General features: G+C 39.9%; 1 protein-coding gene across 1 annotated transcript; it reads right to left on the bottom strand.

Moving 5' to 3' along the window:
* Positions 1 to 4,661: 4,661 nt before the first annotated feature.
* LOC115263310 (ribosome biogenesis protein BOP1 homolog) lies at positions 4,662 to 20,501 on the bottom strand. Its single transcript, XM_029866559.2, has 6 exons — positions 20,246 to 20,501; positions 19,332 to 20,174; positions 18,591 to 19,266; positions 6,243 to 6,730; positions 4,977 to 5,272; positions 4,662 to 4,909 (listed from the first exon to the last, which is right to left on the bottom strand). The coding sequence occupies exons 1-6, from the start codon at positions 20,393 to 20,395 to the stop codon at positions 4,756 to 4,758; spliced, it is 2,607 nt and encodes an 868-aa protein (XP_029722419.2). The 5' UTR covers positions 20,396 to 20,501; the 3' UTR covers positions 4,662 to 4,755.
* Positions 20,502 to 22,206: the final 1,705 nt, after the last annotated feature.

Below are 22,206 nucleotides of genomic sequence, written 5' to 3'. Positions count from 1 at the left end.
ATGAAAAATTGTGCATAACAAACATTTTTGAGGAATAAACTTTTATTTGACCTAGTATTTGACTACCCTTTAACATAAAATCTGGAATTTTAATCACGTCCCGAATCACGTCAAGGTACAAGTTCAATATTAAAATACTATCACAGACAAACAGACGTAACACTCTGATATTTTGCATCGTACACCGATTTAACGGTCTATTTGAAAATTTGATAGTTGGCCAACTGACCACCTGTGGCGCTCGCATCGTTTTTGCTCGAGTTTGACGTTTGCCCACTACCGCCACCTAGTTGATGGTCGGCCAAACTCATTCCTTTTAGCATTGGGCGAACATGTTTCCGTGACTATGATTTGATTCGAAAAATGTTCGAAGTGTTACGTCTGTTTGTCTGTGATACTATTATCTCACTTCAATGTTTCACGTATATAATTACCGCTGCCATTTCCACACCACAATCCTCAGAATAATCCTCCTTCTTTAAGAAACTGGTGCCACTTAAAATGGCTCTCCACAGGGGTTCTCTGAAAAGAAAGAAACGATTATCAATATTAATTCAGAACAGTAATGCAGGGGAATTACCGGAAAGTGTTAGAGTAATGCCTGATGGATCCATCAGGCCGCTTGTGCCTCTTGTGGATTCAAGAGCACTTAATATTTTCCCTATCGCGAGACTTTGTTTCGCTGCAAAGTAAAAAAAATATTTCGAGCGCCACCATTTTGTGCGGGTACACCAGCTAAATGAAAGGTTGACCAAAAATAGAATGATATTCGGATTGGGGATAACATGAAATATATGCGGCTTGTATTAAAACTAATATCATATCAAAGATAAACAAAAATCCATCATTATTGTTTTGAAAACCATTCGATCGAGATTGTCATTCAGTTTTAGGGTTCAGAGGTTGATCACACGACTGAATGACGATTCATTCGTTTGGCTGCGGAGAATTTCGTTTGATTATGGAATGATTTTCGGCATGAGGCACGGCCATAAATGCTTTCCGATGGTTTTGTGATGTCAATCATTCACAACAAACCCCAAACAAAACTTCATTTATTTCTTGTGTCAATTTTAGTTTTGAAACAGGATGATTTTTATTTAGTTAAAGGCAGTACAATCATTCTGCTATGAAATCATTCAAAATTCAGATTCTGCGGATTTGTATCGCATTGAGTGAAGAATCATTCTTCGTACGGCGGGGGTTTTCGTTCAGTGTAGGATTTCTTCTAGGAATTCATCAAGAGATTTTTTCAGAGCTTACTCCCACAATATCGTATATGTAGCCAAAATTCGCAATATGCAAAAATGTTTTATTGTATTGTGACATTCAAAGTTTTCTAACTTTGAAAGTGTTAAGCCAAAATGGCTCGACAATTGAAAACATGTTATTATATTTGGTTAACACTATCAAAATTAATTGAGAATCGCATCAGTATTGACAGTTTTATTGCTGATATAATGCAAACGGGCCATAGAATTGTTAAGGAGCGCCTAAAATTCACTCAGAAGAGGTTTGAGTTTTGGATTTTATAAAAATAAGTACTTAACCGATTTCAATGAAAATTTTATTACTTAATATTTATTGTGTTGAAAACTCATAGTCAAATTTTCAGACGTTTTGATACACTAACAGTAAAGTTATAGCCTGAACCATTTTCAGAATGAGTGTACAAGATTCCAAAAATCTAATTTTCTCGTGTCGGAGATATCTCCGTCAATACTTAACCGATATCGATGAAATTTGTATGGGATCATCCACACATAACATACTGTTGTTGGTTGAAAAATCGGCCATTTTGATGCATGATGTCAAAAGTTATACACTATTTTCCGTATTGCAATTTGAGTCGGGACACCCTTTATTCCTCCAGGTATACTTTCAGAAATTGCTCCTGGGATTCCTTTTGGAATTCCCCTGGGAATTTCTACGGGAATTCCTTCAGGGATTCATCCAGGTATTTCTTCACGGATTTATCCAGGAAGTCTCCCGTTGATTGCTCCTCGAATTCTTCCAGAGATTTTTCCAGGAATTCATCAAGTGTTTTGTTTTCAGAAGTTCCTCTCAGATTCTCTTTAAAAATTCATTCAGGAATTCCTTCAATCATCTTTTCCGGTGATGTACCAAGAAATTTCTCCAGGAGTTCCTGATGAGTTTCTTGACTTATTTCAAGAATTTCTGGACCAGTTCCTCCAGCGAATAGTATTGGAAGATAATTTGAAAAGGATGCATACAGACACCAGGAAACTATGCAGGGATTCTTTCAGGAATCCCTGCAGCAGTTTATTAAGAAGTTTACTTAGGGATTGCATTAGGAATGCTTACAATAAGCGAGACAAAAAGTTTTCCAAGTATTCTTCCAAGCAACACACATGTCACAAAGAATCACGGCAACGCAGGTTTTGGTTGCGCAGAAGTGACTTACATGCTAAAAAGGCTTTCAGACATTTCTCCAGGGTATCCTGCAATAATTCACCCAGAGAAGACTCGTTCAGATTAACCCCAGGGATCCCTCCCAGAATTTCTCAAGGACTTCCTTTTTTAATTCCTCCATACATTTAAAAAAAATAAAATCCGGGGTTTAAAAAACAAATCCATTATTTGAAAGTTTTTCGAAAATACCCGCAGGAAATTCTTCAAGAATTTCTACAGGCATTCCCTTCAGGAATTCTCACAGGAATACCTCAAGATTTTCCTCCAGCGATAGTGTCAAGGCTTTTACGAGAATACCTTCAAAAATTCTTCCAAGGATCCTTCCAGGAATACGTCAATTGACATTTCTATAGGATTATGCTCTGAGATTAATATATGCAGTAGTATATAAAACAGGGGTCTCCAGTTAGCCTAGCGGTTAAGGCTATGGATCACCAATCCGGAGACGGCGGGTTCGATTCCCGTTCCGGTCGGGAAAATTTTCTCGACTCCCTGGGCATAGTGTATCATTGTACTTGCCTCACAATATACAAATTCATGCAATTCTTCATTACACCAACAAAGCTAGCCATGAAAATGTTTGACAATTCACTGGTTATTTTGACAGACCACACACATGCACGAAAAAGACGGATAACATATTCTACTTTATCGATAGTGTTGCCGTCCTTTTCATGCTCATGTTACATCTGTCAAAATGACCTGAGATTTGTCAGTTATTTTGAGGTTAGGTTCTTTGGTGTAATGAAGAATGACAGGCAAAGAAAGCCCTTCAATTAAACTGTGGAAGTGCTTAAAGAACACTAAGTTAAAGCGAGGCAGGCCAAGTCCCAGTGGGGACGTCGAGCCATAAAGAAGAAGAAGAAGTATATAAAACAATCCTTAGGGAGATTGCGGCAAGGATGTATTTGGAACAATATAACTGAATGCTTAATCCTAGAGGAGTAGAGATCAAGAACATTGCAAGATTGCCAATAAGCATAGACAAACTGGGTAATTATTTATTGAAAGAACTCCAGTTAGCCAAGGAAGACAATGTAGACATTTTCAAAAAATCTTCAGACCGGTTTCCATTATGTCCTACTGGAAAAAACATGTCTAAGAAAATCATGTTGAAAATTCTTCGTTATTTCCAAAAGAGTTTAGTTCAATTTCTTATATACGAAGGTTTTGTAGATATCAACCAAATCAATTCTGAGCTCGTGAATGCACAAGTAAATAAAAATAATAAATTTTCCAGAAATCTGCTACCAGCTCAGCGTTGATTTGTGTAAAACATGCACAATTTTTTTCAACGTATTGTACAAAATACAACAGAATGACTATTGAAGGGTTCAATAATACTTTTAGAATCCAATGCCATTATACTCAATTTCATCGTGTTGCGTTTAGTTATAAAAGCTAGAAGGTATAAATTTTCTAAGGGTGCCTGGGTTGGGATTAGATTGATTTATTGGAATTTGGTGATGCCACGGTATAACTGTTACAATTACTTCTCGGGGTTTCGTTAACGGAGATTGATGGAGATCCTGCTTTGTACATGGTTAAGGTTATATTCAAAATAATAAATGAAAAGTGATCAGCTTTTCTCCCGATTTACGGTAATAGCTAATTTAGTTATATTGTATTTGAAAAAAGGATTTTTTTTTTGGTACAACGTCAGATACATCATTTTTTGGTTTCTTCAGCTCTTATGGCTGAAGAACCTACTTTATTATTTCCTAATGGCAACATTAACCTACTTTATTATTTCCTCCTGCCCGGAGCAAGGATGGGAACACTCACTTGCAAAGAGTTACACTCACTTGCAGTTTTCTCAGCTCAGAAGCGTGCAATCAACAAACGATGTATGGACGACTTTTGCCTTGTGGTTTTGTCTAAAAGTTTGCCGAATAGAGTAGGAGTCGCACACGTATGCCGAAGTCATGAGGGAGTTGCGAAGGCAACTCTCCACGAGGTGAATGTAAATTACACTCACCTGATGGAGAGTCGCTTTCACAGTTCTGTCACGACTTTGGGATTCGTGTGCGAACCCTACTCTATTCGGCAAAGTTTTAGACGAAACCACAAGGCAAAAGTCGTCCATAAATTGTTTCTTGATTGCACGCTTCTGAGCTGAGAAAACTGCAAGTGAGTGTAAATCTTTGCAATTGAGTGTTCCCATCCCTAGGGCAGTACCGTTCATGTACTATCATGGCTTTCTTTCAATGATCAGTTGCGTCGCATCATATTTTTACATTTAACTTTAATTGAAAAAGCATGGTTTATGCTAACATAAGTATAAATCAAATCGTACCAAGTGATTGATGATACATCTTACCTCTACGTGTACAGCCGAACGGTGTTGTCAGCTCCCGACGAAAACAACCACGGTTGGGTTGGATGAAACACTACATCAAATGCGCCAAAATCATTGACTCGTTCGTGATGCTCCAGCCGTCTTAAGGGAACAATTAATGGATTCTGCAACAGGTCACTGTGCGGGAGAAAGTAAATAGAATAATTAAATGATGTTCAATTAAACATCCAACACCGTGACTCACTTGTAGACCATTCCGTGGGAAACGATCACGCTGCGATCGTCACTCGCCGAGGCGAACAACGGATACCGCAGATGGAAGGCAACGTTCCGGATGGCAGAATGGTGCAACTTAAGCTGCTGATAGGGCCGTGTCGACAAATCCAGATCGAACCACATCATTTTCTTCTCGTAGGTGGCCACCAGCAAATTATCTCCCTTGGGATGGATCGCCATGCTCGAAATCCATTTGCAGCTGGGGAACAGCTTTTTAAGCAGTTCCTGCTTGACCAAATCGTACACGCGGACGTGTCGTTGAGTCTGGAATTTGCCAAAAAAACATTCATTCAAAACATTCACCAAACATATTCAAGCAGGTTTTTATAAATAACTTTATAAACTTGAAATTTTCTACAATAGGTAGGTAAACAAATTTATGGAGGGGGTTTATTATTTGATAAAGAGAAGTTCAAATCGAAAACTCGCAAACTAGGGTAACGGTTGAATTTTGGACCCCTAGAGGACATTGGTTTGAATTTAATTCAAAATCAAACAGATTCAGAGGGTATTTACACATAATAATGATGTTAGTATGTTCGTAAAAGCCTCCACTGTCCGTTAAAAATGCCCACAAGGTCATTTCTGACTGAAAATTTGATGAAAATAACTGATTTTTGAAGCATTAGTTTTCACTGTTTTGGACACCCCAATTTTTTTTTTTTTTTTTTTTTTTGTTTATAGAGACTTTACCCTGAAGGGGCATTCGTCTCTAAAAAGGACACCCCAATATATTTTGGACCTTCTTCAGTATATATTTTGGACACCCGGTGTTTAAACTCGTTTTAAACTATTTTGGAAGAATTTGCCGCTTGAATATGCTGGATCACATCCTAATTACTTGATTGACAAAGGCTGATTAGACGAACTTTGCGAATTTAATGCGCTAGAATGATAAACGTTTTTGTTCACATGTGCAAGTTTCCTCAGCACCGCAATCTCTTATTGTGAACATGATGCGAAACTCGCACGGATGACGAGATTGGCAAAAAATAATTTCAAGGCAAATAAGGATATTTCCAGTGAGGAAATGATTGCTGTCCGTGCAGAGCGATCTTATTTAGCGAATGATTCTAAAAATTTCCGTCATCTCATCATTAAACCTGTGTAAGTTGTGATAATAGGACACAGGGGGTCCAAAATATATGGGGGTCCAAATTATATTGGTTACCCTATTTAAGTTCTATTGCAATTAGGTAGTTTTCTTTTCATCCCGAAAGCCTTCAATACTTACCGCAACAAACAAACACGGCTTCACCGGGTGGAATAGCACGCATTGAATCAATCCCTTGCTCTTGGAGAACGGGAACTGCGACCTGCGTTTGGATAGCTGATGGATCAGCACCGATCGATTGGCTGCCTCCGGCATCACGGTGGCAAAGTAATCTCCTCGTCCGTGCCAGGTAACTTGTTTGATCTCCTTGAAGTGGTTGATCACAATCCGTACTCCGGATCGTCGTTCCTCGTCGGTGAAATCGACCCACTGGACAGCGGTGGTGATACGCTCGTTGTCCACCGTTTCGGATTTGGGAGCTTCCGCCAGGAGGTCATCCGTCTTCTTCACCAGCAGGCTGTCCCCAACCTGGGGATTGATGAGCATAACACGTTTCCCACTGGCCACGGCGATGAGCGAAATTTTACTGTTCGGGCACCAGGCAACGGAGCGCACTACGTCGCCTGTTGGAATCGTTCGGATGCAACGAGCCGTCGAGACTTCCCAGACTGAAATGGGAAATTTGTGAAAAAAAAATATATGACTTGAAGTTGTTTTTTACATTTTTTTTTAATATAAATAAAAGTTTCTCACTATCAATGTTTCTAAGAGCTTTTTTTAGATTACTAGGCGGTCGCTGAATAGCGTTGAAACCTCTAAATCAAAACTTAAATAGGACACATGAAGAGACTTGATGACGAGAAAGAAGCGATCTACGCGCAGTTATAGCAAACATACGATATGGTTGCCCGCCGCGTGACGTGAAAATCGTTGTCGCCGACGTGAACGCGCTGGTACACACTTAGAAAAAATGACGGATTACGGTAAAATTTTACCGTAATCTCAACAGCTGAACGTACGGTAAAAAGTTCGGTGATTTTTCAAACCACCGCACATACTGCGAAATGCATCTGTCAAAATTACCGGAACGTTCGGTACTTTTTACAAATTTACCGTAAAAATCGCAGAACGTTCGGTATGTTTGTTTACAAATGAATTCTCAATATCACTGAACGTACGGTAAATTTCACAAATTTACGGCGAATTTATGCGAGCACAAAAAAACAGTGTTTTCAAGAAAAACGTCGATGATGGGATTGAATACATGACCTTCTGATCAGGAACCACACTTGCTGCCACTGTACAAGAGAGTCTTGCTTGGAGATGATTCGCAAATTCTAATAGAACTGATGCTCGAAGCTGCCGGCGTGGCTGTCAAACGCATTTTACAGTAGTACGGTAAAATAGTCCGATCACCGATCTGTTCGGTAAAATATTCACAGGTCTCCTGTAAATTTGTCTGATTTCACCGGTTCTTCGGTGATTTCTTAGATTTCACCGATTTTCTCCTGCAATTTCATCGATTTCGCCGTAATACTGTAGTTTGCTTATTTACAGACCTGTTTCGGTGATTTTTTTCACCGAATACTGTAATTTATTCTAAGTGTGTAGGAAGAGAGGAATTGTACAGACCGGTGATCGGTCGAAACAGCCTGCATGCAGTATCGAATGATGCCTAATAATCAGCAATGCGTAAACTTTGCAGCCTCCCGTGCTATGGTAGTCCGAATCACCTTCTTCCCTGCAAAGATATTCACAAAGCCACCTGGAGATCACCCGACCATCAAACAGAAACCAAATCGACCACGTTGTAATCGACGGTAAATTCTTCTCGGATATAACCAATGTCCGCACATACCGCAGTGCGAATATAGATTCGGATCACTACTTAGTCGCTGTAGTTAGCAGTGGCCCTACCAACGCTAACTACACTACTAGCTACACTACTAGCTACACTTGAAGATGGGTGGAGGGACATCATATACGCATGTTGCATAACTCCATTGCACATGAAAGGCAATAGGGTGGGGCGGGGCAAGATGAGTCGCGGGGCAAGATGGGTCAGTAACCATTTTCGGGCGCATTACTCATGTTTTGATTATGTTAATAATTTTGTTAGATGACCAGCATGAATATACAAAAGTTTGGGGTATTGATTGAAAAATTATTTACTCTCATTGGAAATAAAAAATAAAATGGTTTTAAGGCATTTTTCTTATGCGATACATTCCATATAATCTCCATATAAACGGCCGCGGGGCAAGATGGGTCACCTTCAATTTTGAACGTATTTTTGGAGCATTCAAAAGTTTTTTATTTTTTATTACAAAACTATCTCATAAATGACTTCAATCAAGCGGAATGAACGCTCAAAATTATAACATAAAATTATGATAATTTTTTAGTGAAAACATCGATTTTCAAGTCGCCTTAGGACCACTCAAATCGTAAAGTTTTTTATATTCCAAATAAGTTTATAAAATGTTTACTAGTAGCTCTTGTTTACTCAGTATGGATATGGAAGATTCTATAACATTCCCCAGAAAACCAATCCCCATAATTCCATTCCCCAGAATGTACCATTCCCCAGAATTCCATTCCCCAGAAAAAAATAAAACTATTGCTTTAATTCTGAATGGTTTATATTAATAGCTAAAAATCAAATATTTATTCGTAAAAAATCACCGGAAGAAACATCCTGCCAAAAATTTTTATTTGACAAGAAAAACTTCGGAAATAGGGTTTGTGTTCCATCAGTAATCTCACGCTCCCAATTTCATCCTATTCGAAAACAAGCGATTACGGCACCGATTGATTCCGTTCTTTTTGTTTTCATGCGTGCTCACTTCTAACAAAAAATACAAAAATAAGAAACAAAACAAACAGTGCTTCATTCCTTTGTTTTTCGTAGGATGAAAATGGGAGCCACATGCTTAATAAGGGAACCAATACCCTAAGCATGATTTGCCTTTACAATTTAGGCTATTGGTATAATTATTGGCGTCGCAACTGCTAACTTTTTCAACATACATTTTTCCTTCTTTTCTGCATATACTGTTCTTTCGAATTGTACTTTTCAGTAAATTATCGGCATCAAAACTTCTTACATTTTCTACGTATTTTTTTCCTTCTTTTCTGCATAGGCTATTCTTTCAAGTTACACTATTCAGGTAATTATCGGCACAGGTGTTTAGAAATTTAGAAAAAAATATGAAATAAAACAGCAATTTTAACACCGGTGGAGGCTGTAATGCCCATAATTTCCCGAAAAGTGCAATTCGAAAGAACAGCCTATGCAAAAAAGAAGGGAGAATCTATGTTAAAAAAGTAAGCAGTTGCAATGTCGATAATTTCTTGAAAAGTGCAACTGGAAAGAACAGCCTATGCAAAAGAAGGGAAAATTTTTGATAAACATATAAGCAGTTGTAATGCCAACAATTCTTATAACGACTCAAACATTTTTTTTCTTAACGAAGAAGGAAACGTAACACTCTGATAATTGCCATCGTACATCGATTTAACGGTTTATTTGAAAATTTGAGAGTGTTGACCAACTGCCAATTCGCGGCGCTCGCATAGTTTTTGTTTGAGTTTGACGTTTGCTCACTACTGCCACCTAGTTGATGATTAGCAAAATTCAGTCCTTTTAGAATTAAGCGAACCTATTTCCGAGACTAAAATTTAAATCGAAAAATGTTCGAAGTGTTACGTCTGTTTGTCTGTGGTGACATTGTTTTCCTTGCGGCATTCAAAAACCCAACACTGTTCCTTTTTTTAAACAAGCTTTTTTTTAGAATTTAGGCAATTGGTACAATTATTGGAATTATAACTGCTTTCATTTTCAACATAGACTTTTCCTTCTTTTCTGCATAGGCTGTTCTTTCGAATTGCACTTTTCAGGAAATTATCGGCATCACAACTGTTTGCTTTTTCAACATAGAATTTCCCTTCTTTTCTACATAACTGTTCTTCCGAGTTAGTGTTTAGGCTAGTTACAATCGGCACCACAAGCACAGGTGTTTAGAAATTTGAAAAAAAAGTATAATAAATATAACAGCAATTTAACACCGGTGGTTGTAATAATGCCCATAATTTCCTGAAAAGTGCAATTTGAAAGAACAGCCTATGTAGAAAAGAAGGGAGAATTTATGTTGAAAATGTAAGCAGTTATAATTTAAAAATTTTTACTAATTGCCTTAATGTTGGGTTTTTGAATGCCAAAAGGAAAACAATGATACTTTTTCCCTTCTTCATTAAAAATATTTAGAATTGTTGGCATTAAAACTGCTTATATGTTCACTTTTTCTATTCCATTCCATAGTATTGGAATAATGATGAAAGCCCTTCTCATACCGCATGAATGAAGAGCCTCTGAAGCGAATAATTAGGAACAGCTATTGGGAAGGATCCCTCCAACCGTTTGCAAAGAAAAACGTGGTCAGTTGAGTCTTTAGTATCTTGTACACTGACCAACATCAGAAGAATATGCATTTTCTCTGTAAATTTTGCACATCACTTTTAAAACGTTATTTATCGTAAAACAAGTGCTGCACAATTTTCACAAATCTGTCAAAAACAAAACATTTTATAGCAACGCAACTGGAATGATAACAGTTTGTGAACTTTCAAGATATGTTTAAAGATCAACATGCAACTGTGTACAATGGTAATTAAACGTTTGAACCATTGTAGAATATTTTTATGGATATGTATGTATGTATACATTTTTACCTTAATTTGTTACATATACCGTATAAGAAATAGACATTTGCTCGTAATAACACTATAATGTTAGAATCCTTGCCTATAAATGACACACATGTGATACAAGAATCACTGTACAATTGCGCTTGAAATGAGTGCCATATTGAAAATTCTCTCAGTTCAAGTCAGTCTTGTTAGAAGTTTCTTGACACTGCGTACCGTTGTACAGGAATCATACTCGTATCACATGTCTGTCCGGGGTATAACATATCATTATGATCAACATTTTACTGTTTGTGTATCGAATTAAACTTTTTAGCAGAGTATATTAAGCTTTTCTGGGGAATGGTACATTCTGGGGAATGGATTTCTGGGGAATAGTGCATTCTGGGGAATGGATTTCTGGGGAATGGATTTCTGGGGAATGGATTTCTGGAAAATGGTACATTCTGGGAAATGGTTTTCTGGGGAATGTTATAGAATCGATATGGAGCATATATGAATGCGGAAAAAATCTTATATTTTGACGTTTTTGGTTGAGAAAATGTAAATTACTTAAAAGGTGACCCATCTTGCCCCGCACTTTTTTCACGGCGCAAAATCGATCACTTTTTAAAACTGCTTGTTTAACATCATATTTTGTATTTATTGAACTTTTTTTCGATTTTTAGCATAGCTAACTAGTATATTGAAAAGAAGCGAGCGAATACAAACCAATACGATTTGTATTTACAAAGTTATGGTGATCCATCCTTAGGTGACCCATCTTGCCCCGCCCCACTCTACATTATCTATTTTACTACAGTTTTTTATGTTTTGTTAGAACCTAAGGCCGCACTATTTACACTAAGGAAGCCCCGTGTCCGTGTAGCTGCCGGCTTAGAATAGCACTACGGACCACCTGTTCCGGGGGTAAAAGTCCACCAAACAGGTAACCCCAATCCAAGGTGTCAGGCGACCCGTGCTGAGGGATGAATGGTTGAGGGGGTTTAAAACATGCTCGATCTTTAACGGAGCCCGTAGCGTGGGTAGATCGCCTTTTTGGGTTGCGTTGCGGTGTTAGATCTACCAAACCGAAATCTAGTGTCGTCCTATTTTTCAATTTTGGAATATGTGTTCTGATAATTATAGGCATTATAGTATTTAGTCCTTGCTACTGGTGTTGTGATGACTTCCAGTCTTTGAATAAAACTAAGTTTACCAACTTTACTTTGCATATAGTTAAAAACCTCACCATCTGAGGCTAAACTCAATGCAAAGGAAATCAAATTGGGTTAGGGATCCATGTATGTACTAACTCTTCGAAGACTGGAAAGTGCTAGTACGCAAGGAACATACTAGAATCCTTATTACTGAACACATGTCCCATTATTGGAATGATATTGCTGCTAATGTTAAAACCCGGGTCCTAAACCTGGGGAGAATTTAGCAGTAAAACTAGGGTGATGCTAGGTTTCCGATGCATGGCCAATATCAGTACTCTTGTTTTGTTTTCTAAGAAAACAAAACAAAAACTGTATCAAAATCGATACTTTATTGCCCCTCAATGGCAATTGAGTAATGCGACATGCACTACACTAAGGATACGGGTAATGTCACAATAGATCTAAAAACTGGTCGCAGTGACAAACCCGAACAGGAATAAAAAAAAAAAAAAAAGGAAGCCCCGAATGATATCAGGAAGGAATCTCAGAAGTACTTCCAGGAGAAGCCAAAGAAACTCCTGGAGGAATCCATGAAGAAAATTGTGGACTAATCTCTGGAGGAACTGATGTAACCCTGAAAGAACTTCTGCAGGAATTTCCGATAGATCAAGAATATCTCTTGAAGAGATCCCTGCAGAAACTTCTGATGAAATCCCTGATTAAAATTCAGAAGGAAATCTAAAAAAATCTCTGAAGGAATGGGGAGGATTCCCTAAATTAATTCAAACAGAAATCCTAAAAAAAAATCACAGTAGGAATCGCCAAAAAAAGTCCAGGAGGAATTCTTGATGGAATTCCTGCGGGAATTTCTAAAGGTGTTCGAAAAGGAATCCGAAAAAAAAATCCCCAAAGGATTTATAGGAGAAATCAACGAAAAATACCCAGGAGGTATTGGCGAAGGAGAGGAATCATCAAAGGAATTCCAAGAAAAATCCCGAAGGATTTCCAGAAGTAATCCCCGACGGAATATCAGGAGAAATCCTTAAAGGAATTTTAAGAGGAATCCTCGCAAGAAAAAAAAAACCCAGAAGACCCCGAAGCAAGGATGGGAACACTCACTTGCAAAGAGTTACATTCACTTGCAGTTTTCTCAGCTCAGAAGCGTGCAATCAAAAAACGATGTATGGACGATTTTTGCCTTGTGGTTTTGTCTAAAAGTTGACAACCTCGTGGAGAGTTGTCTGCGTAGCTCCTTCACGACTTCAGTATGCATGTGCGACCCCTACTCTATTTGGCAAAGTTTTAGACAAAACCACAAGGCAAAAGTCGTCCATACATCGTTTCTTGATTACACGCTTCTGAGCTGAGAAAATAGCAAGTGAGTGTAACTCTTTGCATGTGAGTGTTCCCATCCCTGCCCCGAAGGAAATCTAGAAGGAATCCTTGAAAGAATTCTAGGAGGAATCCTCGAAGGAATTCCAGAAGGAATCTCCGAAGAAATTTGAAGAGGAATCACCAAAAATTCCACGAGAAAATCCTGAAGGAATTCCGGGAGGAATCTCTGAAGGAAGAATCCCCGAATTACAGGAGGAATTTCCGAAGAAATTCTAGAAGAAATCAAGAAATTCAAAAAATCATGGAAGAATTCTATGATGAATTTCAGGAGGAATCTGCAAAGGTATTCTAATGGAAATCACCAAAGGAATTTCAGGAGGAAACCCCGAAGGAATTTCCGGAAGAATCCACGACGGAATCTCAACAGAAATCCCTGAAAGAACTTTGAGAGGAATCCATGAAGGAAACCCAGGTGGTATCCCCAAAGGATTTCCAAAAAGAATTTTCAAAGGAGTTCAAAAAAGAATCCCCAAAGGATTTCTAGGAGGAATCAACGAAAAATACCGTGAAAGAATCTCTGAAGGAGTTCCAGGAAAAAATCCTGAGAGAATTCTAGGAGGGATTACCAAAGGATTTCCGAAAGGAAACCCCGAAAGAAATCCAGGAGAAATTCCCGAAGGAATTCTAAGAAGAATCCTCTGAGGAATTCCCGGAGGAATTCCATGAGGGATCCCCGAATGAATCTCAAAAGGGTAATCTCCAAAGATATTCGAAGATGAATCACCACAGGAATTCCAAAACGAAACTCCGAAAGAAATCCAGGAGGAACCTCAGAAGAAATTCCAGGAGGACTTCCCGTAGAAATTTCAGGAGGAATCCCTTAAGAAATTTCAAGAAGAATCCTTGAAGGAAGTCCAGAAGGAATTCCATGAAAAAAACCGAACGAATCCCAGGAGAAATTCCTGTATAAACACTAGGAGGTATCCTTGAAGGTATCCCAAAAGGAATCTCAGCAAGGATCGGTATATTCGCCTCACTCCATTCATATTCAATCCTCTTTGCTGAAGCGAATCGAGAAAGATGCAGCAAACGGATTGTCGTGATCAAACACGCAACCCCATCATCAGTGGGAAGGGAAGGGCAGGCTGCTTGACATGGATATTCGTTGCCGATCGCCGCAGTTTGGATCGCAAGCGAATGAATGAATGGCGAATGGTGACGAATGCAGGTGAGCGATCGAAGCGGCTATTATCATAACTAGAAGATAATTTCTGCATGTAATGCATACATTTTTAGTGTATTGTTTTTGAAATGCTAGATTAGCAAAGAAATTAATAAACATATTTTAAAAACTTCAAATATTCGTACACGCAATATCACTCACGAATCGCATCACCGCTCGATCGCTTGCGATGCGAATGTGGACGAATGTTTAAATTCCATGTGTGGCTTCCCACCGTTCGCCGGTGTTTGCTGTAGTCGCTGACAAGCAAACACACAAACTAAAGCGACAACCGTTCGCTGCTGACTGTATTCGAATGTGGAAGAAGATGAAAACTGGAAATCAGGAACCCTGAATCTCAGAAAGAATTCGAGAAGGAATCTCCGAAGCAATTCCAGGAGGAATCCCCGAAGAAATTCTAGGAGGTATCTCCGGAGGAGTTCTAGTAGGAATCTTCAAATTAATTCCCCTAAGGAAGTCCATTAGGAATCCTTGAAGGAAGTCCAGAAGGAATACCTGACGGAATTCCAGGAGGATTTCGTGCAGGAATCCCAGGGGGAGCACCTGAAGGAATTCTGGGAGGAATCTCCGAAGGATTTCCATGCGGAATAATCGAAAGATTTTCAAGTGGAAACCCCGAAGGAATTCCAGGAGGAAGCCTATAAGAAAGTCCAGGAGGAATCCCTGAAGGAAGTCCAGAACCCGACGTAATTCCAGAAGAAATCACCGATGAAATTACAGGAGAAGTCCCTGCAAGAATCCCAGGCGGAACCCCTGGAGAAATTCTAGGAGGAATCTCCGAAGGATTTCCGAGCGGAATAATGGAAGGATTTTCAAGAGGAAAACCCGAAGGAATTCGATGAGGAATTCTCATAGGAAGTCTAGGAGAAATATCCGAAGGAATTCGAAGGAACTGTAGGAGGAATCTTCGAATTAATTCCAGGAGGAATCCCCTGAAAAAAGTCCAGAAGGAATATCCGACGGGATTCCCAGAAGATTTCCTGCAGGAACTCCAAAAGCAATTCCAGAATGTATTCTAGAAGGAATCTCCGTAGGAATCCCAGAAGGAATCCTCGAAAGAATTCCAGGAAGAATCCCTGAAAGAAATCCCTCATTGAAATCCAGGAGGAATCCCCGAAAGAATATCTAAGATGAGTCATAATAGAATTTGCTGGAATCCATGACGAAATATCAGGAGGAATCCCCAAAAGAATTTCAAGAGGAATCCTCAAAGGAATCTCCGAAAGAATGCCAGGAGAATTTACCGAATGAATTCAAAGAGGAATTTCCCCATATATATTCTAGCAGGAATTCCCGAAGGAATTCCGGAAGAAATATTTGAAGGAAGTCCTGGGGAATTCCTGAAGGAAGTGCAAGAGGAATCCCCGCAAAAATACAGAAGAAATCCCTGTTGGAATTCGAGCGAATTGCGGTAAGAATCTCCGAAGAATTTTCAGGCAAAATTCTCGAAGGATTTTCAGCGGAATCTTTCCGGGTAGGGGAAGGATTTGTAGGAGGTATATCCCCTATAGAACTCCTGGAGGAGTTATAGAAGAAAACTTTGAAAGAATTCTTGTAGAAACTCCATGAAAGATTGTTCAAGAATATCCTGGAGATATGGCTGATTATAATCCTAAAAAAAATTGAAAGAACACCGACAGGATTCCCTAAAAGAACTCCTGTAGGAATTTCTGAACGAGCTTCTGGAGAGATCTCTGATGTAACTCCTAGAGGCACTCCAGGATCGATCCCTGAAGATTTCATAAGGAACTTCTCGAGGAATCCCCTAAGGATATCTTGAAGTATTCTTAGAACGAACTCTTATGTAGGAATCCCTGCAGTCTCCTAGAGCTCCCGGAAAGGTTTCTGCAGGAACTTCTGAAAGAATCCTTGAAAAAAATCAGGAGAAATTTCTGAAGAAACATCTGCATGGGATCTATAGAACTCCTGGAGGAATCTCTGAAGGAACTCATGGACTAATTTCTGTAAGAGCTCCTGTAGAAATTTGTAAAGGAACTTCAGATTGAATCCCTAATGACTAATGGAGTTGAAAGAAACTTTAGAATTTTTAATGAATCTCCAGGAGGCATTTATGAATCCACCTGAAAGAATCGATGAAAAAATTTTATGAGTAATTCCAAGAGGAATCCGCGAAGGAATTTTAGGAGGGATTTTTGAAGAAATTCCAGGAGAGGTGCCAGAAGGAATTCCTGTAGAAACCATTGATGAAGCTTCCGGAGTAATCCCTTAAAGATCTTTTTGGGCGATCCCTACAGAACGTGAGGAGAAATCTCTTGTTGAAATTCAAGGGGAATTTCTGAAGGATCTCCTGGAGGAATCTCTGAGGAAACTCCTAGACTAGTTTCTAAAAATACTCCTGTAGGAGTTCCTGAAGGAACATCAGAAGAAATCTCTGAAGGAGGTCTATGGGCATCCCTGAAGGATCTTCTGGATGAATCTCTGATGTATTTTGCGGAGGGATCCCTGAATCCTTCTGAAAGAAGTTGCTTCTGAAAGACCTTCCTGAGGGATCTTAAGAAAAAAAATCAATCCTGGAGGCATTTCTGAAGAATTTTCTGGAAAAATCCATAGTGGATCTCCTGGAGGCACAGTACCTTTCTGAAATAATCTTTGACGAAACTTCTGGAGAGATGTGAATAATAAGGCTGACACAAATTTTGATTTTCTCTTATGTTACCTCACCCCCCCCCCCCCCCTCGGAAAATTTTGGTCGGAATTCAAGATTTTGAGGGGGGAAACAAATTATTCAAAAAAATTTAAAAATTTTAAGGTAAAATTTGAGTCGCCCGCTTAACGAATACGATGAGTTTTTGTGATTTTGCCCAATTGTTTTGGGTATTTTTTATCAAATACGTTTATTATTTATTTAATTAAGAGTATATAATCGGAGTGATCCATCAGACTTAACTGGCCAGGACAGCCCAGTAAGGTACAACTGCGGTGTCGGGCAAGGAACCCCCTTTTCATGCATGTTACACAATGTACACATGCAAAAATGGCCATTGGCAGAGGAAGATCTACGCTGAGAAGCAGCCTTAGTCCCAGTTGGGACGTTACATCAAGAATCTATATTGGAAAGCAACTGCTACGATACGCGCCAGCTCGTCAAGACCCTTGTGATTTGGATGGTGCGCGGGTGGTAAACACTTAGGATGAAAAACGAGGAAGGTCAATATGAATGTCGTATCGACGTTGCAGAGAATACTCCAGGCAAGGTAAGTTTAAGGAAGGTACAAGCATATGAGCAGTTTGATGATGCGGGGAGAGGTATCTCGCGGGGAGGGTAGAGGTGATAGCTGGCGAGTTTATTTACATCGGCTCTCCCTTCGATTGCAGTTTCTATGGGAACATTTGGGTTGTTGTTTGTATCCGAGTGAAAATTTTCTTCCAAGAACGAAGACGCTTTTGACTTCATTATTAATCAATACATCAACAAATGGGAAGAAAATGTTTTCGTCAAGGTTTTTGAGGTGTAAACCAGTGTATTTGTTGAGGTCTTCTGCCTTGTGAACTAAGAGCATAGGATATTGCGCAAGGATTGGCACGGATATACAATTTCAAGGACTTCGTCGGAGAGCCAGCGGAGGACGTCGTTAGAATTACAGTGTTGGCAATCAAGTTGCTTTGTGCCGGTCCCATCCAAGTGGATTTGAACTTCTCCTTGAACACTGTCCGGTACAATATTTTTCTCACTTCACGCTCTTTATGTGAACTAAAAGAAATGTCTTGCCCAGAAGCACGCAGAATCAAAAAGTATAATTAATGAATGCAATCAAAAATGTTGCACTTTCCCGTTAGTACAAAGTATCAAAATTCCTCATGCCGAGAAAAAAATGACAACTTTCGAATCATGGCTTGCTTAGCAAAACAAACTTGCCAGCTGTCATATACTTTTTAAATATGGCGGAATGCATGATATGCCACATCGGATTACCTCCCTTGTAATTACCTTGACTCCAGGTATGTAACATTGGATCCTGGTTGTAAGACTGAGTTCCTTCGACTCATGTGAGCCTTACTTTTTAACTGACGATCTATTTTACATCAAATAATAGTTATCACTTACTTGCTTGTTATCCCACAATGAAAAAAGATACTCACTTTTAACGGTCTGGTCGTCCGAACCGGTAACCAGGTATTCGCCCTTTGGTTCGATGCTGATCGAACGGATCATGTCAGTGTGGCCCTTGTAGATCAGATTCTGCAGGGTCGGGAACGGCTGTAAATCCTTAGGCGAAGGCAGCTTCGGAATCAGATATTCCGGTCCCACGGTGACTCTTGTTCGTTTGCCACGAGGGCACAGATACAAGTCCAAGCAGCGCAAGAAACGCTCCCGGATGTATTTGTCGTAGTAGGGAACTTCCCGGAGGGAGTTGAACTTCTGCGGAATGTAGTGCAGTTTCCTCTTCCATGGTTCTTCCTCGTGACTGTTCCACTCGGCCAGTTCTCTCTCGTTGAAAAGATATTCCGGTGGCGGGTTGTACGATTCGGCGTGCCCCGGAAGTGGACGCTTCGGAGCAACAACGTGATCGTGGATTCTTCGCATTTCCTCCTTGCCGTGATCGCTCTCCCAAATCATGTAGAACTTTGGGCCTTTGTTCAGTGCGGCCAGCCTCTCGGTTTCGGCACGGGTCTTAGCCCAACCCATTTTCAGCGCATGGACAAGACGACCGATTTTTTGCTTCTCTGACTTGCTTGGCAAGAATGATCGCTTGTGATCCGGAATGTTCCGGATTGGCATCTTCTCGACCTCCGAGGTGAACCATTCGATCCAGGGCTATAAGCGATTATTAGGAAAATCTCCTTCAGATTAATTCAAATATACAAGATGATTGAACTTACCTCATAGTCACTGTACTGTTCATCGGGATTCTTCCCGGACATAATCCTCTTAATCAATCCAATGTCTTCATCCGTCAAGATCACATTCTGTCCCGTCTGCGGATCCTTAACCGTACGCCAGAAGTTTGGATCTTCCATCTTCTTCAAGAAATCATCAATGGCATCGGTTTTCGGTGGTTTGATCAGCCGATTCCCTTCCCAGTCATATCCGATGTGTTTGTATTCGTCGTACCAATGCATGGGAATATTTCCGACCGTGTTCCGGATGTCCTCCTCATCGGAAGTGTCTCCACCAGCGTATTCGTCCTGGTTCTTGCCCCCTTTGAATCTGGATTTGGCTTCCGGAGGAAAGATTCCGACACCCCTGGTTTTTACCGGAGCTGTTCCTAACGCTGCATCGATTTCACCTAACTTTTCATCTTCCTTCTGCGCCGCTTCCAGCAAGTTGCGGGTCTCCTCGTCATCTTCTTCGTCTTCATCCTCTGCTAGTTTTGCTACAACACCCTTCTTTGGCTTACCACCAACCGCTTTCTGAATCGATTGGGGTAGTTCCGGTTCTGCTAGGTCTTCCTCAAATTCCAGCTCATCGTCGCTTTCCTCCTCATCCGGCTCTGGAGAACTATCGCTGTTCACATCATCCGCCGAATCGTCTTCCTCTTCATCTTCGTCCCCTTCATCATCTTCTTCTTCCTCTTCCTTCTCATCTTCTCCAGATTCGTCTTCGAAATCGGAATCCGCACTTTCAAATTCCTGAACATCCTCGTCGTCGGATTCGCCACCTTCACCCTCGGAGTCCGTGCTGTCCTCATCATTACCATTATCGATATTTGCAAACAGGTTTTCCTATTTGAACAATTAAAAATTAAAATAAATTCAGCACATCTATCAGGTACCTAAATTTGAATGAACCTCACCTCATCGGATTCATAATAATCGCTGGCACTTTCATCGTCGGCCGTGTCCGTCACCTTCGCATGGTGCTTCCCGTTGTTTGCCTTGGGTTTTTCCACTTCCTCCGAAACGGGAACCTTCCGTTTGGTAGCTTTCTGCTTGTTTGCTACCATTTTGGCACGAATAAACTTACTTTTTCCGGTAAAATTTTACACGAAATTATTCGGAATGCCGATCAAACGATACACGTGCGCGCTACTACGAATGGAGAACCATGCGTTGTGTTGTGTTTACGAAGAAGATGAAGCGAGCGAATGCAAAGAGAAAACTGTCAAACGGGAGAAACGTCACAACAGGTACCCGGTGCTGAAATGAAGCGTTTTCGGGAAAAGATTTCAATCGTTTGTGCTCCTGTATCCAATGAAGTATACTTGCAGGCGGCATGAGAAATATAGTGTTCATTGCAGCACTTTAGGCATAACGTTACAAAATATAGCGATTGCATACTTGCAGGGGTATTATGTGGAATAGGACGCAATCAGTGAAGTACTAGATTGAAAGTAGTGAGTTGGATTTTTGTATAGTGAGATGATCAGTTCTCCATTTTTGCAAAGAATAGGACATATCGGTGAAGTACTAGATTTGTAGTAATTAGCTGAATTTTAGTATGGTGAGAAGGTCAATAGGGCACGTTTGGTGAAGTACTAGATTTGTAGTAATGAGCTGAATTTTAGTATGGTGAGAAGGTCAATTCTCCGTTTCTGCAATGAAATGGTGCAAAAAGTGTGGGTATTATGATTCCTTGCCTAATTTGATGCTGTTTGAGCAAAACTTTGGGCAACAGTGTTGTTGTTTTCTCCATTTCTTGCAACATAAACAACAAAGTTATCCAAAGTTTTACTCAAACAGCATGAAATTAGGCAAGGAATAATAATACCCACGCTTTTTGTACCATTTCATTGCAGAAACGGAGAAATGACCTTCTCACCATACTAAAATTCAGCTCATTACTACAAATCTAGTACTACACCGAACGTGCCCCATTCTCCGTTTCTGCAATGAAATGATGCAAAAAGCGTGGGTATTATGATTCCTTGCCTAATTTGATGCTGTTTAATCAAAACTTTGGATAGCTATGCTGTTTATGTTGCAAGAAATGGAGAAAACAACAACACTGTTGCCCAAAGTTTTGCTCAAACAGCATCAAATTAGGCAAGGAATCATGATACCCACGCTTTTTGTACCATTTCATTGCAGAAACAGAGAACTGACCTTCTCACTATACCTAGATTCAGCTCATTACTACAAATCTAGTACTACACCGAACGTGTCCCATTGACCTTCTCACCATACAAAAATTCAGCTCATTACTACAAATTTAGTACTACACCAAACGTGCCCCATTGTTGGTAAGTACAATAGGACATATTGGTGAAGTACTAGATTTGTAGTAGTGAGCTGAAATGGTGAGAAGGTCAATTCTCCGTTTCTGCAATGAAATGGTAAAAAAGCGTGGGTATTGTGATTCCTTGCCTATTTTGATGCTGTTTGAGCAAAACTTTGGACAACAGTGTTGTTGTTTTCTCCATTTCATGCAACATTAACAACATAGTTCAGTACGACTGTGTAGGTAAGTAAGATTGAATGTAAATTAAAATTAAGTCGATGAATAGATATACAAATTTGTACTGCAAATTTATATCGGTGTGCGACTTAACGAAGTTCATCTTCCTTTTGACGTGGAATGGAGGAAATGAAATGCGAGGAAAAAAAGAGCGAGCGAGAAAAGATCTCCGCTTGCAAGCACTCGTAGCTTCTTGAAGAAAGGAAGCAGCGAGAGCAAGAAATATGCCAAAGGAGTGTGTATGTGTGTGTGTAAGCGCGCCGGCCTGGTAAGCTTGTTCGGAAGGTGAAGAGAGAGAGAGAAACAAAGCGGGCAAAAGATCCCCACCTCAGCTTCTTGAAGAAAGGTAGCTGCGAGAGG

This window comes from Aedes albopictus, chromosome 2 (genome assembly GCF_035046485.1).
Source record: "Aedes albopictus strain Foshan chromosome 2, AalbF5, whole genome shotgun sequence".
NCBI lineage: Eukaryota > Metazoa > Arthropoda > Insecta > Diptera > Culicidae > Aedes > Aedes albopictus.
Note: the sequence above shows the minus strand (reverse complement) of the source record. Positions and strands in the feature narration are given on the sequence as shown.